At 38.0% G+C, this 16,892-nt stretch overlaps 1 protein-coding gene across 6 annotated transcripts in view; it reads right to left on the minus strand.

Annotated features, from left to right (window-relative positions):
- epha7 (eph receptor A7) overlaps positions 1-16,892 on the minus strand; it is a 306,360-nt gene that overhangs the window by 31,279 nt on the left and 258,189 nt on the right. For 3 of the 6 annotated variants that reach the window (XM_087981480.1, XM_043685225.2, XM_087981485.1), the window contains 3 exons: positions 13,584-13,737; positions 12,618-12,659; positions 11,071-11,126 (listed from right to left, as the gene is read on the minus strand). In XM_087981480.1, the coding sequence (XP_087837606.1) occupies positions 11,071-11,126; positions 12,618-12,659; positions 13,584-13,737 (252 nt within the window). The remainder of the gene's footprint in view (positions 1-11,070; positions 11,127-12,617; positions 12,660-13,583; positions 13,738-16,892) is intronic. The other 3 variants (XM_043685236.2, XM_043685242.2, XM_043685231.2) reach the window with 3 other exon arrangements.

Here is a 16,892-nt window from a genome sequence, read left to right on the forward strand (position 1 = left end):
AAGATTCATTCTTAATTCATCTGGGATGTTATGCATCATAAGCAGTTCTTTATCCTGCTTAGTTTGGGATGCTACAAGCGCTACATTGGCTTAATCTTATTGGTAACCCTTAATCTTATTGGTCCCTTTTGCCCAGTCGAGCACTTTTCTTGCCTTCCTCAGATTAGATTAAATTCTTTGATAGCTTGCGAGGATATGGTTGAATATCATGGCTCTCCATCCTTTAGGGGTGATTACTCTATTTCTTTTTCTATAAGATGCCATCTTGGGTTATCACTTCATTGCTGTATGACCTCTCTTATAGCAACTGGTGTCCCCTTAATATTTTGAGCAAGATGTTTGTCTCTCAGATTCAATGAGCTGGATATTACATACCCCTACTGAGTATGTTTTTGGCAGGTGGGTATTTAATATATGCTAAGTAATTAGCCCACTATCGTCCCATTCACCTACATCTCTATAATATAGAGAATGGGTGATCTGCTCATCAAGTAAATCATAATAAAGGTTCAACTGAGCTTGTTAAAAATCTCTGAGCTGATAACACCCATTACGTTACACACACTTTGCAAAACTTACCCTGTGATGCCCTCGCTAAGCTTTCCATTTCCTCCCTAACCCAATACCCCATACTCCCTTTCAACTGGTTTCCATGTGGCTTTCTGATGGAGCTCCCACAGTGCCAATATTAAATTTGTGGAACTTCTTCAGGAAGGGCTTATGCCCGAAACGTCGATTCTCCTGTTCCTTGGATGCTGCCTGACCTGCTGCGCTTTTCCAGCAACACATTTTCAGCTCTGACCTCCAGCATCTGCAGCCCTCACTTTCTCTCTGTACATAACTGTTTCCCATAACTGTATAACATATCCAGAACATATCTCTGCAAATTAATTCATATTTTCTTTGAAAATACTTTGGATTACATAGAAGTAGTTTGAGGAAGATGCTTTTGTTGGTTTATTGTGAAACCAACTGTAACTTTGCCTTTCCCAAACAGGTACTGATTAAAATGCTTGCAGCAGAAACAATGTCCAGGCATTCTTTTTCAATATGTTGAAGAGTTTGTATTAACAAACTGATTGCAATTGTAATTAGTTGTTCTTGCTATGTAAGTTTGCTCCAAGTCCTGTTCTGCTGGCAGAACACAGCAAAATGGCTTCATCATTATTGTGATAGCACTCCGCATTGGAGTTGTCATCATGAGTTTCATTTTAGTGAAACTGCTCCCTGTTCTATGCCTCAATGCGAATGCATATACTTGACAGTGAGTTTGTGTAGAGATTCAAACTTGGCTGAAATGTTAAGCAAAAACTTTACCAAAAAGTTTTCAAATCCAATAAATCCTCGAACTGCTTTCACATCTGATGGTCTCTGCATCTCTAACTTTTAACTTACCAGAATCCAGGTGAAGACAGTTTGCTGTGAATCCATGACCCCATGTACTTAACTTCATGTATTTTCAATTGCAAAACATTCTTGTTCAACTTCAGGTTCATCAAATGAGCTCTCTTTAGCAGTGTTCTGCAATAGCTTTATCAGCCATGATTCTACATCCCCAGAGTGGCAAATTGTCCACAATACTTCCACTCCAGAAAGATCACAATCTCATGCGATCTGAGAAATGAGATTTCTGGAGCAGTGAAAATTCCAAACAGCATGCACAACTATCCATACCTCCTGAACGGCATCCAGGATGTAATTAGAAAATCTTGCTTTCATCCAGCTTTACATGCCAGCAACTAATTCTTTGATCCAGGGAAGTAAAGACCTCTCTCTTGGGAAGTTATAGCAAAACTTCTTCAATGATTGGCATGGGAGAGCGTATCTCTTCAAAGCTTCATTGAGATCTTCTCGTTCATTCTGGTTATTTTACTGCTGCCGTATTGCTAATCTAATCTGCAGGAAGTGTTTTTTTTGGTTATACCCATCTCTTCCAGTTTTTTATCTTGCCTTTCATGCCGGACTTGGGGTAACTGGAACTCCTTGGGGGATGCTGAGTTTGTCTCTTACTGTCATCTACTTTGAGATGATATTGCCAGGAAGGTATCCAGGATCTGTGAAAAATCTTTGTATTCTTCTCGGATCTGTTCAGTGGCAAATGGCTTTATTGACTGTGAAACTGCAAATCTCGTGTAAGGTTATTTGTACAAGCTTTAGATTTATTTCAGCTCAGATGAGTGGATTTTGATTGATGTCTGCTATCTGAAATCTTGATTGTCACTCTTCCTATTGCACTGGGCTGTCAGCTTCATTTGTTCACTTGAGATGAGTCGTGTTTCATCATCTGGCTGAATATTACTGGTGACTCATTCTTGCGTCACCATAAGGAGTCACATCGCTCCTGTCTGCAAAATTCATGATGCTATATGGAACACATATGTCAATCAGACATTTCACATTGTCTTCATGCTCTCCTACTGCAGTCACCTTTCTAACAAACTGATTTGTTGTTTCAACTCTGTTGAACGTTCTTTGCTGATTTGTTGAAATTAATTCTTTTTATTTGCTCATGGGATGTAGACATCACCGGCTAGGATAGCATTCATTGCCAGGAAGGCAATAAAAGCTAGTCACATTGTCATGGTCTAGTGTTGCATGTACTCTAGACCAGACGAGGAAGGCAGTTTCCTTCTCTAAAGGACATTAGTGAACCAGATGGGTATTTAAAACAAAAAGTGTAATGGTTACTTAGTCATCATTAGGCCAGCTCTTTATTCAAGTTTACTCTTATGGAACTTCAATGCTACCATCTGCCATGATGGGATACAAACCTATGTCCCAAGGACTAATGACATTATCTCTACAGTATCACACCCTTAATATCTAAAGTCACTCACACAGCAATCCTTACTGGCTTGCCTTGGTTCATTCCAATTAAACACTTGTGATTCAGTTTTTTTGCAATTAGAACATTATTTTCCTCACTATAGACAATCTACTGTTGATTTCGGCCAAAAAAAATCATGTCATGTCCTCTGACCATGATCTGTTTACTGGCACCTCTGCAAATATTTCTTCTTTTCTTCCATTAAATTATTTGCATTCAGCCTGTCTGTCAGTATAATGCAAAACCTTGTCTTTTCTCCCATTATTTCACTCTAAGTGGTGATTGACAGCCTCAGATCGTCTGCACAAGTTCATGACGTTCCTCAGATTAAGTTTCTCCTCTCTCAGTCGATGTGCTTTCTTTTCTGCCTAAAACAATCCCATCTCTGATGAGATCATCATCATTGTCCAAATTTCCAATTGATAAATAGTCTCCCTCACCATCCCCCCCCCCCCCCACCCCGCCCCGAGCTCTGAAGTTTAACACACAGCATTCATATTTAACATTAATATGGGTTCAAAGTGTGCCTTCGAAATCTCTCTTATCTAGATTCTCTGCTCTTCAGTGAGATCCAGGGTGCAATGCAGCTTTTAGCACTCTTTCCACAGCACTTATAACATGTTGCAATTCTTATTTGCTTTTTAAAAATTTAATTCTACAGCTCTCTCAAGGTTTTTGCCACTGAAAATAGGAAGATTCCTGATTCTCTATCAGATCTTCTTTCAATTCCTCAGGGGTTGGTTAGCTCAGTTGACTGGACAGCTAATTGGTAATGCAGAGTGATGCCAATAAATTGGGTTCAATTTCTACCGTGACTTCACTTACATTGCATTAGACGAAGGGAATGAGAAATTTACAAACATTCTGACTTAATCTGCATCAGAAAGTTGCAGATTGTAGATTTAATTGTTTACCGTAGTTGGCTCTCTTTTAAATCTGAAAGTTCATTTAGTCTCCACTTCTGTCCTTTTTTAAGGAATGTATTTATTGCATATCACAAACTAAAGTGAAAGCAAGTTACAGCAAAGTAGAGAGCATGTGACTATGGTAAGTCAACCAGTATATTATTGACAAATGCATTTCTGCTTGATATGTGAATCATATAGCAGTCATGTAAGGGCAGGGTCAAGCTTGGCTGTGACTTCTCACCACTACCCATTGTCTCTGGTACTGTACACACAGTGGAATAATCTGCTGACAGCTTAGTCAAGTAATTAAGAGGATCATAAAGATATGCCTAAAAAGGGACAGCTACTGCTTCATTATACAGAAGCACATAAAGGAGCATGTAGGAATTTATAAATATATCCAGAACATACTTGTCAATTAAATTCAAATTCATTACCTTTCAGAGAAAAAAAATGTCTGATATTTTGGAATGTTTCTAGGAATTACAAAATAGATAAATGAAAGGCTGGGATGAGAATTATTGCAACTTGTGTAAAACGCTTCAATGCCAGAAACTCGGCAGCAGATGGATTTGTTAATGTTACATTATTGCAATGGGATTAACTCAAAACTCTTTCTGTTGCATTGAGACTCATCAATATGACATTTATGACACACATACAAATCTTTTATTGTACACATATACAAATGTTTTAGTGGGGGATTTTACTATATTACCAATTTTCAGAATTATAGCTGACTGATACCAATTGATTCTCCTACTTAATATTTATTTTGTCGATGCAATTTGTCCCAGAATAATTTATAAATATCTTATCACAAGTTCTCTGACAGTTTAAATAACAAGTTTGGTCTTAAGTCTTTGTTTTTTTTTGAGGAGACTTACTAGCAAGGTCAGAATTTTTTGATCCATCCCTAATTATCCATGAGACATGAGTGGCCATTTTAGAGACCAGTGAGTAAAGTACATTGCTGTAGTTTGGATTCACATTTAGGCCAGACCAGCTAAGGATGATGAATCTTCTTCCATGAAGAGCATTAGTAGACTAAATGGATTTTTAAAACAATTGACATTAGCTTTTCAGTCATCATTACTGAGACTACGTTACAAATCAGAATTTTAAAAAATCATTACTTGAATTAAAATTCCACTATCTACAGTGGTAAAATTTGAATTTGTGCCCTCAGAATATTAATTTTTGTGTCTACATTATTAGTTTCACAATGTTAGCATCAGGCTATCAGTTATCAATTTGTTGAGCATTCCTTATGTAACATTGAATATCATTGGCTAGAAGGGCGATCTCTCATAAATGCCATCTGACTAACAATGTGCTCATAAATTTTATTTACCTAGGTTTTGGAGAGATTATTTCCACATCCAACCCCACCACCTAAGTTTCTCAAAGTTGTCCAGACTTACATATGACAGCCTCTTTTGCTTAACGATGATTAATTTAAGATGGTTAGCATTATGGAGTTAGCTGTGGAAATATCATTATACTGCAGTAAATGCACGTAAGTAGCAACTGCAATGCAGCCAAAGTTTCCAAACTGATTGTTGATGGATTGTGGAAGCTGAACCATATCCATCAGAATACAAGTAGAGAGGTTCATTGTGAGTTGTGTGAGGTTAAATGCTTGTGACTGCTGCACTCTAAATGAACAAGTATTGATCAGATTCCAGCCGTGACTGACACCACATATAGACTTACATGCCAGCAGAATTACACGTATGTACCTGCAGGCCTGTGTGCTATGATGACCAGGTACACTGACTTTACACAAGAATGTATACTTATAAATGCATGTCTGAGATGCTGTTGATTAATGTCTATGATCATTCATATCTAGGCCAATGATGTAAAATTATCTTGATATTGGAATATCTGAATGTAAAATTATTAAACAGCTCTATTATTAGAACAAAAATGAATGGTATAATTAAAATGACTGTATGGAAATAATTAGAAGTAAGTTTGCAAATTATCATTAAACATATTGGTATAAGTTGGAGATACTGGAACTATAGATTTAAATTGCTGTGTCAGTTATTTCAACTGATGTTAAGCTTTTTAAAATAATCAGTAATTAGGAAAGAATTTTGTAGGGGTCTGAGTAACGCAGGCTATGGTGTGATGTGTGGCAGAAATAGAAGGGAAGTCAGGCAAAGCTCTGACTTCACCAAAAAAGGTGGTCAAAAATAATCCAGCCCATACATTTATTCAATAATGCAAGAGGCTATTTGGTTCATTCTGCCTGGGCCTACTCTCTTAAAGGGCTATCGCAACACTCCCACATCCATTTGTTTTGCTGGTAGTTATGAAATGTAACCATTTTCAGCATGTATCCAATTTTCTTTTGGAAGTTAGTGAAAGTCACTGACTGTGCTTCAATCACTCCTTCAGCAGTAATTTGCAGATCATAATTTGCTGAGTTTTCTTTCCTCATCTCCCCTCTGACTATCTTGCCGATTGTTTTAAATTTACGTCTTCTGGACATTGAACCTCCTGCTAGTGGTCATCACGGTATTCCATTTACTTGGTCAAATCTCAATTTGGAACAATTTTGTTGAATTTCCTGTAACTTTCTTAATTTTGAAGAGGGCAACTCCAGGTTGTTTATTCTGTATGAACAACTGACGTATTTCATCCCTGGTACCATTCTGCTAAATCTATTTTGCATTAGACAGTCCTTTTAAAGTGCAGTGTTCAGAATTGAATACAGATATATAACAATTTCCCATAATGTTATAGTTTTTGTCTTCTATTCCTGCATTTCTAAAGCCAATGGTCTCATGTGTGCTTTTGCAACCTGTCCTGTGCTAAGTACTACTAACCGACTCCTATTTTTGTCAACTTCCACCAACTTCCTGTTGCCAAAACCCTGAAATTAATTAATGGCTTAGAACACTGATACCTGTTACAGCCCAATGTCTTATCCAGTGTGCTTTGTCTGATTCTAGTCTTCAGTATATACCTTTCCCTGAAGTAACAAAGCATTTATCCACCTGATTTTACTCTCTCATATTTCTGCTATAAATCTCTTTTCTTATCTTTGCTTGTCCATTCTGCCACCTGTCTTCCCTCTTGCTAATGTTTAGTCCCGCTGTCATTTGTATGAAGTGCTTTGGGATGTTCATATTTTAAATTACAAGGAGCTTCCCAAGTTCCTTCTATTCTCCTCCCAAGATCTGTCTTAACTCTAATCATGAACAAGCAAAAGCTTCACTATACCAAAGTGGACGTTTATTTCTAACAACAGCTATTCTTGTAAACTAAAGGCCATCCCATCAGTATAGGTTGGATTCTATCTTGACTGTAAAGGTGCAAGAGTCACCTTTTCTCAGAATTAAAGGATTTTGGCTGCTTGATGGCTGCATTAAGTCAATCAACTCATTAAAATAAACACAAAGTGCTGGAGAAACTCAGCAAGTCCTGGATCATCTGTGGAAAGGAAAACAGAGTTAACATTTCATGTCAATTATAATCTTTCTTCAGAACTCTTGATCATTGACCTGTTCAGTTATCTGCAGTTCAAATGTGTATGTTTTGGCATTGGTAAGCATAAACCATTTTAAAACTAATATGTATAAAGGCTGGTTAATGTCAGTGAAATTGATAATTAGTTCAATGCAATTTACAAAGATGAGGCTGGAAACTCTGCAATGGGTCTCCTGATCATCCACAGTGCTTTCAGTGGGTGAATAGCACAACGCCAGGAGAAATGGTATACTGTAAATGGTCAATTATGCTATTGGTCTGGAGATTCGACTGACCATCTGCTGAAGTTATGGTGGACAATAAAGGAGAACCCATGAAATAATTCCAATTTATAAAGAAAACTTTCTTTTAAGAATGAAAATGCAAAGCTGAGAAATCTGAACTGCACTTATAATGGGCATAAAACTGGCATAGTGATGATTTTGATTACTGAACTCTGATGGTCTAAGGTCTGAGCCAATATTGGCTTTGAGCCTCAATTAGAAGTTGCTGGCACCAAATGGACATTCCACTGCAGTTGGTTGGCCTGGAACATTAGAAAATCAGCTAGCCCTGATAGATTAGTGGGAAGATGGAACCTGGCGGGGCAGGCGATAGAGGACTCTTAAAACAAATGGTAATGAATGAGAATATTTTGTGCAATATGAAGATACACTATTAGTCAAAACCTGAACTTCACAGTGCATTATTGCTCAGCTTTTAAAGATCCTTTTAAAAGTGTTGATTTGACCTGTTCATAGCTGAAATAATGAGTTGTACCATGAAGAGGCCAAGTGTGGAATATTTTGGGGTCCCTTAATTCAACTCTGGTCTTTGAGTTACATATTTAAGTAGCGTAACAGTTGTATCAGGCAGGCACTTTGCATGGTGAAAATCTTTGTAAGTTATTCCAGTATCTAATACTATTTTAGAATATTTTGGTGCAACAGAACACAGTTTGATATTCAAAAGGTTAACAGCAGCAGAAAATCTGCAGCCATAAGTTGAATTTTCCTCAAAGATAATACTGGTATATAGGTATATAAGGGATAAAAGAATGACTGGAGTAAGATTAGGGTCGACAGTGTGGTGCTGGAAAAGCACAGCAGGTCAGGCAGCATCTGAGGAGCAGGAAAATCGACATTTTGGGCAAAAGCACTTCATTAGATTCCTGATGATGATGATGATGAAGGGATTTGGCCCAAAACATTGATTCTCCTGTTCCTAGGATGTTGCCTGACCTGCTAAGCTTTTCCAGCATCATACTCTCGACCCTAATCTCCAGCGCCTGCAGTCCACACTTTCTCCTAGAGTAAGATTAGGGCCAATCAAGGACAGTAATGGGAAGTTGTGCATGGAGTCAGAAGAGATAGGGAAAGTGCGAAAAGAATATTATTCGTCAGTATTCACCATGGAAAAAGAAAATGTTGTTGAGGAGAATACTGAGAAACAGGCTACTAGACTAGATGGGATTGAAGTTCACAAGGAGGAGGTAGTAGAAATTCTGGAAAGTGTGAAAATAGATAAATCACCTGGGCTGGATGGGATTTATCCTAGGATTCTCTGGGAAGCCAGGGAGGAGATTGTTGAGTCTCTGGCTTTGATCTTCATGTCATCATTGTCTACAGGAATAGTACCAGAAGACTGAAGGATAGCAAATGTTGTCCCCTTGTTCAAGAAGGGGAGTAGAGATAACCCTCGTAATTATAGACCAGTGAGCCTTACTTCAGATGTGGGTAAAGTGTTGGAAAAGGTTATAAGACGTAAGGTTTATAATCATCTCGATAGGAATAAGTTGATTAGGGATAGTCAACATGGTTTTGTGAAGGGTAGGTCATGCCTCACAAACTTTATTGCATTCTTTGTGAAGATGACAAATAGGAGGATGAGGGTAAAGCAGTAGATGTGGTGTATATGGATTTCAGTAAGGCATTTGATAAGGTTGGACTTATTACAGTGGTGCTGGAAAAGCACAGCAGATCAGGCAGCATCCGAGGAGCAGGAAAATCGAAGTTTCGGGCAGGAGCCCTTCATCAGGAATGGGCAGTCTGCACTTTCGCCCCATTTGATAAGGTTCCCCATTGTAGGTTACTGTACAAAATATGGACGCATGGGATTGTGGACAATTTTGTGGTTTGGATCAGAATTGGCTAGCTGAAAGAAGACAGACGGTGGTGGTTATGGGAAATGATCATCCTGGAGTTCAGTTACTAGTGGTGTACTGGAGGGATCTGTTTTGGGTCCATTGCTGTTTGTCATTTTTATAAATGACCTGGATGAGACCTGGGTTAATAAATTTGCAGACGACATTAAGGTCGGTACAAATGTGGATAATGCCAAAGGATATTTTAGGTTCCATAGGGACATAGATAAACTGCAGAGCTAGGCTCAAAGATGGAAAATGGAGTTTAATACAGAAAAGTGTGAAGTAATTCACTTTGGAAGGAGTAACAGGAATGCAGAGTACTTGGTGAATGGTAAGATTCTTGGGTAATGTAGATGAGCAGAGAGATCTCGATGTCCATATAAGTAGATCCCTCAAAGTTGCCACCCAGGTTGACAGGGCTTTTGAGAATGCATATGGTATATTAGCTTTTATTGATAGAGGGATCGAGTTTTGGAACCATGAGGCCATGCTGCAGCTGTACAAAAGTCTGGTGCGGCCACACTTGGAGTACTCCATACAGTTCTGGTCATGGCATTATAGGAAGGATATGGAAGCTTTGGAAAGGCTTCAGAGGAGATTAACTAGTATATTGCCTGCTATGGAGGTAAGGTCTTACGAGGAAAGATTGAGGGACGTGAGGCTATTTTTGTTAGAGAGAAGAAGGTTGAAAGGTGACTTAATTGAGACATATAAGACAACCAGAAGGTTAGATCGGGTGGACAGGGAGAGCTTTTTTTGAGGATGGAGATGGCTAGCATGAGGGACATAGCTTTACATTGAGGGGTGATAGATATAGGACAAATGTCAAGAGGTAGTTTCTTTACTCAGAGAGTAGCAGGGGTGTGAAATGCACTGCCTGCAACCAACTTTACAGGCATTTAAATGGCCATTGGATAGGCATATGGGCGTGAATGGAATAGTATAGGTTAGATGGGGTTCAGATTGGTTTCACAGGTTGATGCAACATCAAGGGCTGAAGGGCCTGTACTGCGCTGTAATGTTCTGTATTCTATATTCTACAACATAAATGAAACCAACAATTATAAATGCTGTAAATCTGTGATAAACACAGAAATACTGCAAATAGATGGCAGATCTGTCAGCAACTAAAAAGAGAATAGGCAGATTAAAGGGGCAGTGTAGACATTTCATCATTTCCAATAGAGAATCTGTACCTGGAATGTTCATTTGTTGTTTATGTCTTTAAGTACAATTCGATGTCCTGTTCACTTTGAGCATTTTCTGTTTGTATAGATTTGTCTAACTATACAACTTTTAACCCCTGACAGCTGTTCTGCCCACATTGAAGTCAACTGGTTACACAGTATGGACTCAAAAACTGATACCAAAATTAAAAGGATCATTATTTTATTATTTTATAGTGGCATACCCTCATGTTGTGTAAAGTTAAATTAAAAGCAGCAATTTCAATTTAACAGTTCCGTAGGCTTTGGTGGAATGATGCAGGATAATCAATATAAACAAAGTGAGAAGCATAGTACATGACTCATTGGGAGCCCAATTTCTACAGTATGCTACAGTCATGTTTGACGAGTGCAAACTTTGAACTGTGTTAAACCAATGATGGAAAATAACTTTTTCAGAGCTGCAGAGAATGATGAACATTAAGGCAACAAAATAGCTCAAGTGCTTCTGAGAGCTGGAAGGTTAATTAGTTTACTTACAGTGGAAATACAGCTCTTCATCTCCTTCCTGTTCAGCTTTGCTGTAGCCACAGTGCCTGAATAAGAAAATTAGATAATTCATTTAAGTAAATACATCTTTGATATATGTCAACATAAGCTGCTAAATATACATGCCAGCACTTGCAATAGGACTGACATATCAAAGTTGCTATTCAGTTTAGGATTCTCAGTGTACAGTTTGGTCATTCCAGGGCTTAATATTTTTTATAAATGCACAAATGAAATTAAATTTTTTTCATGTTTATGCATATCTCATGGATCAGTCTGATCATTCTGTGCCTGTGCTGCATTCTTTGGATGTGTTGCTCCTGTACTACATATTACTGCATATGATGAATATTCTGAGGTGAAATTCAAATTTAGCAGCGATGCAAAATGTTTGGTCACAGATCAGCAATCTATTGTATATTTGTACAACTTGTCTCTCTGTGACAGTCAATGTTGTAAAATAGAATCATATAGCACAGAAACAGACCCTTCAACCCAAATTGTCCATGCTGACCAGGTTTCCAAATCTGAACTAGTCCCATTTGCCTGCATTTGGCCCACATCCCTCTTAAGATTTCCTCTCCATGTACTTGTCCAAATGTCCTTTTAAATGTGGGGTTGCTTTGCTTACATCTATTTAACACTCTCATTTAAGTTTCATTTCATCTTTGTGGCTGTATCTACATTATTGTGCAATCTGATAGTTTGCACATTATTGGGTTGTATGCTTTGTATTTGCAGATTATTATGCAGCACCAATTTGAGTTGTACCATTCTGCATATTTGTACCATAATCCAAGTAATTACCAGGTAAGGAAATGTTCCACTTGCCTTGTATGCTGTTGTGTAGCCTGAATTTATCATATGGACTGGTAACACATATGCTCATATAGGATGACAAGATTTAAACTTTCTGATTTACAGAAGTAAATTTGTGCTGCCTCACCATATATAATTCTGTGATAATAACAATATGCACTACAGTGAAAATGTAAAATAAAGAATGAAGGGATTAAGTTACAAAGTCACAGAAAATAATCTAAATTTACCAATATACTAATCTTATTTTAATCTGCAGCCCTGTTATGAACCTGGCAATAATTCTATACAATATTTCTGTATGTATCTGACAAATGAGAATAGTTAATGCATTAATGTCTAAATCTTCACTCTGGTCATCTTTATAGTATTGATAATGCAAAGATTGGAAATGTTAGAATCCTTATGATGTTATCAAAAACTTGATGCTCAAAGCACTGAATGGCCTCCTGCTCCTGATTTGTATGTTCATATGTTCATGACTTCCACACAAATAAAGTGCAATCTCTACCCTGCATGCATATGAGTTACAAATAATAGACAGGGGAGACAATGCTTTTCTAAGGCAGTATTTTTGACACACATTACTCCTCTCCTGTGGCTTTATGCCTTCTGACCATTTTCTGCATTCTTAACAGTCTTTCTCTCACAGCATTCGATACAGCACTTAGACAATTATCATAAACAGAAACAAGAAAAAAAATACAGCAACAACTTACATTTCTATCGCTCTCCTCACGTAAGGAAAACATCTCAGAATGCTTCACACGGTGGAAGAAAGATGAACATCAAGCAGGAGAAAAAGGGAAACAGTAGTTTAGGGGTGAGGGCCAAAAGCATGGAGGAACAGAAAGGTTTTTAGGAGGTACTTTCAGGAAAGGAAAAGACTGCCAAGACACAAGGTTTCAGGATGATGGAGTGGAGGACAGTGGCAAGTAGGGTGTTGGTGGGAGCTGAGGAGAGTGGCTTCTGCATCAAATTTAAGCTGAAGAACCTTCAACTCCTCCAGGTGTTATTTTTAGCCGATTGTGTCGATGCTGGAAGCAAAGAGGTTTAAAAAAAGAGACAAACTTGCATTTATATAGCGCCTCTCATGACCTCAGGACGTCCCACTGTGCTTTACAATGAAGTACTTCTGAAGTAGGCTGTACTTTATCAGATTACTTGTGGACTTTGACCCTATGCCTGCAGATTATGTCACCAAGGAATAGCATATCAATGGCACAAATAATGAAGTGGAGGGAGTCAAGGATAGAGTCCTGAGGTACATTTGTGGTAACTGTTTAGGTATGAGAGGAGGAATCACTGGAAGGAATGAAACCTTGGCACAACACGCTTGAGGTGAACGTTGAAGCAGAGCCATGCCAACGAAATGAAATGAAGGGATTTCACATCTGAAGACATTACACATATCATGTACAACAAAAAGCCATGGAATGAATAAACGTTTGATTAGTTGCTCATTTAATTCTTACATCCATAACCAACTGAAGACTGAACATCCATATTAACTCTCATTCTTCATTACTCTAATTAGTTGACTTGATTTTCTATTCTTGCAACATGATCTGTATAAGCTTAGGGCTGACTGAGTGGACTGTTTCCTTCCCAGCAATCATACATACTGCAATCATCCCTCTCCCACAACTGCATGCACTTTAATTGTACACACCACGATCACGTACCCCTCGATCGTGTGCCCCACGTCTGCATGTTCCTTAGTTCCATACCTTCGTCCAATAATGAAACCAAACACCATGAAGACCAGAATGATGGTCCCTGCTACGGCAACCACAGCGATGATAATGACTGGGTTCTGTTCAGTGGAAGCAGCTGTAGCTACAAACAGAATGGAAATCATTTCACATCAGGATGGCTGAAATTGCAGCAGGATAATATTTCACAAAAGTTTGAGAGGACGACAAACCTCCAGATGAACAAAAGCCCAAAATAAATTAACATAACTCAGTGCAAACAATAGAAATTTTTCTTGGAAAGAACAGCAGCTTTTGCACTGTCGAGCATTTGAGTTGAAGAATCTATTATTCTGTTCATGAACATGTCACAGCCTTTTATAGTTTTATTTTCCAGAATATATGTGCATCCTGAACAAATGCTGAAAACTGAGAGATTATTGAAATGGTTAATTAAGAGAACAAGAATTTGTTGTTTATCCACAGGAACTACTGACAAATCTGAAGCATCTTCAACCATCTGCTTGAATCTTCTCTTCAATAATCATGTATTTCAACTAATCAGTTCGACTATTGCTGAAAACACTGAAGTTAACTTGCAATCTTAAGAATGCAGCTCAGAGTTCTGCTGTTAATGCAGTCGGAAATTCCATGCTTAAAATGAGGCTGGCCAAATATATGTATTTACCAGGAGTGTACAGAGGCAGAAAATTGACATTATTAGAGAATTATGAGGTGTCAAATTGACCTATTTAAATCATAAATGTTATAGCATTCACAGATAAAGGATGGAACAATACTCCTCTTATTAGATTACTCACATTTATTTTTTATTAATTACTGTCAACTTGCTTTTGTTATTGTTCTCATTCCATAGTCAGAACACTTTGAAGTCTGCTGCCAGAAAGTACAAACTAAAGACTAAATATTGGAATTGAAGATTTATTCAATTGATATTGAACAGCATGCAGTTTACACAAGATCTACAGCTAGGATTATGCTTTCTATCTTTAACATAAAAAGGTGAAAAGGTCATCAAGACTTCAGTGCATCAAATTGCAAACACTCAAATGATCAAGTCAACTGATAAATAGTCACAGCAAAAATAAATGGATATAATATCCAGCAATATATAACGCAAGAAATTACTTTTTCCACTGTGATTCAATATCCTTTTAATTGTGTTTTTTAAAATTGTATGGATGAAACAGAAAATAACTTTATTAGACTGAACTATACCATAGTGAAAGAAACCAAAGTTTGCATGGATTTTGATTTAAGAAATTCTAGTGTCAAGCAGAGAAGGATTCTGAAATACCGCAGTTGTGGGATGGTGACTTATTATACATGGAGACTTTTTCTCTGCTAATACACTGTGCTAATGCTGAGTGACATGAGCAATGCTGAGGTTTGGGGTTGAATCAGACGAGACCAGAAAGGCCATCATTTATGCCTTTCACAAATGGCATGGTGCTAGGTGATTGTTGATGACCCAGCTGCCCTCATTAATATTCATTTTTCTATTTTATAAAATTTGCCAAACAACATCCAGAGAACATGAAAAGGAAACCAAATTGGGCGCCTAGATAATTCAGCTCACTGCTTATTCTGAACACCTTCCATTTTGGACATTGGGCACCAACTGCATACTGAAAATGTGTTGCTGGAAAAGCGCAGCAGGTCAGGCAGCATCCAGGGAACAGGAGAATCGACGTTTCGGGCATAAGCCCTTCTTCAGGCTTATGCCCAAAACGTCGATTCTCTTGTTCCCTGGATGCTGCCTGACCTGCTGCGCTTTTCCAGCAACACATTTTCAGCTCTGATCTCCAGCATCTGCAGACCTCACTTTCTCCACCAACTGCATACTCCAAGGGCACCAGCTACAAGCACCCCACGTCCAGTATCTAAAAACCCTCATGGCACAACTCCATCCACATACAGGTCATTAATGCACTTTAATGCTATACCTCAGGCTTTGGCAGAAGCTATCATTGTAGTGCTGCAGCATGGACATTGTGGTTTTCAAGAACATGCAACCAGCTTATAGAGTGGACCATGCTGGATGTCGAGGCTCTTAGCTTGCTGTCATAGCATTCATTCACTCTGAACCCTGGATGCACACAGCACCTGTACTTTGCAATGCTTTACCTTCCCTTTTGTTTGCACTTTGCACATTCAGCCAGGAATATTCTGCTCATATTATGTTGTCTTGCCTTACTGTTTACAGCCGGCACAAAGAAAGCTCTTGTCGTGGCTGTCAGCAAATCTTATTTCACAGTTATTTCACATTATATAACAAGATAATAGCTACTTGTTCATATGCATTCTGAACAAAATTCATACTTAAAATAATGACAATGAAGATATATTCGCAGATGCATGCATTTACTAATGCACTTGCAATTGTGGGCAGAAGTGTAATTATTTGATCTCTTCCTGATTTTCTCCACTGAAACTAGGTCAAACTGCAGTTTCCAAATAATCCCTACAGTAACTAAACAAGTCAGTCCAACTGGTGCCAGCTAACTATTGTAGAAATCTAGCTAGAGGCCCCAAAGCTTCAATCACAGATGAAATGATTACTTACTACCTTTAACTGCTAGCCATCGATACTGAATCTTAAATTCCCAGTTCTTCGTTTAGGTTGATTGCAAGGAGAAGAATAAGTGCCAGAGTGTAATGAAGTACTGCACTTATCATAAGCACCGCAATTACAACAATGTTATCTAATTAAGAGAATCTAAACTGATCAGAAAGCTAATAATATGCCCCTGTGTAAGTGTATTGCAATACTAGAAAAGACGACATCAATGAAATCTTCAGGGCTTTCTGGAAAGTTTTGATCCCAAATGGGCTGACCTTAACACTACAGGTGAAGGTTGAGCTTGAGGCAAGATTAGAAAATTACTGAGTTAATCTACTTATGTTGGTGTGAGATGAAGGGTGCCCATAGGAAAAAAAACTCGTGCTCGGGGAAATTATAGCTTAGTTAGGCAGGAATCAATTACATTCATTTGGAAACCTTAATTAAACAATGTTTAACCATTCCCTTTCTTGTTGTCATTGTGCAACAATGACATTGTTGGTAACTGATTTAATATTCACAAGTAGTCCTTCCACTTAACAATTAGCATAAAAAAAAGGAAACCAGGCAAGGAATTTGCATAAAATGATAATGTCATTGAAAGGTATAAAAAGGAAAATGTAAGGCACTCAGAGGGAAGAAGTACTGAGACATACAATAATTGCTTTATCTTAAAACTGCTCCAAAACCATTCCCATAATGTTTAACTGCATATG

Source organism: Chiloscyllium plagiosum, unplaced genomic scaffold, assembly GCF_037043375.1.
Source record: "Chiloscyllium plagiosum isolate Xiang-an unplaced genomic scaffold, Cpla_swu_hap1 HiC_scaffold_3, whole genome shotgun sequence".
Taxonomy (NCBI): domain Eukaryota; kingdom Metazoa; phylum Chordata; class Chondrichthyes; order Orectolobiformes; family Hemiscylliidae; genus Chiloscyllium; species Chiloscyllium plagiosum.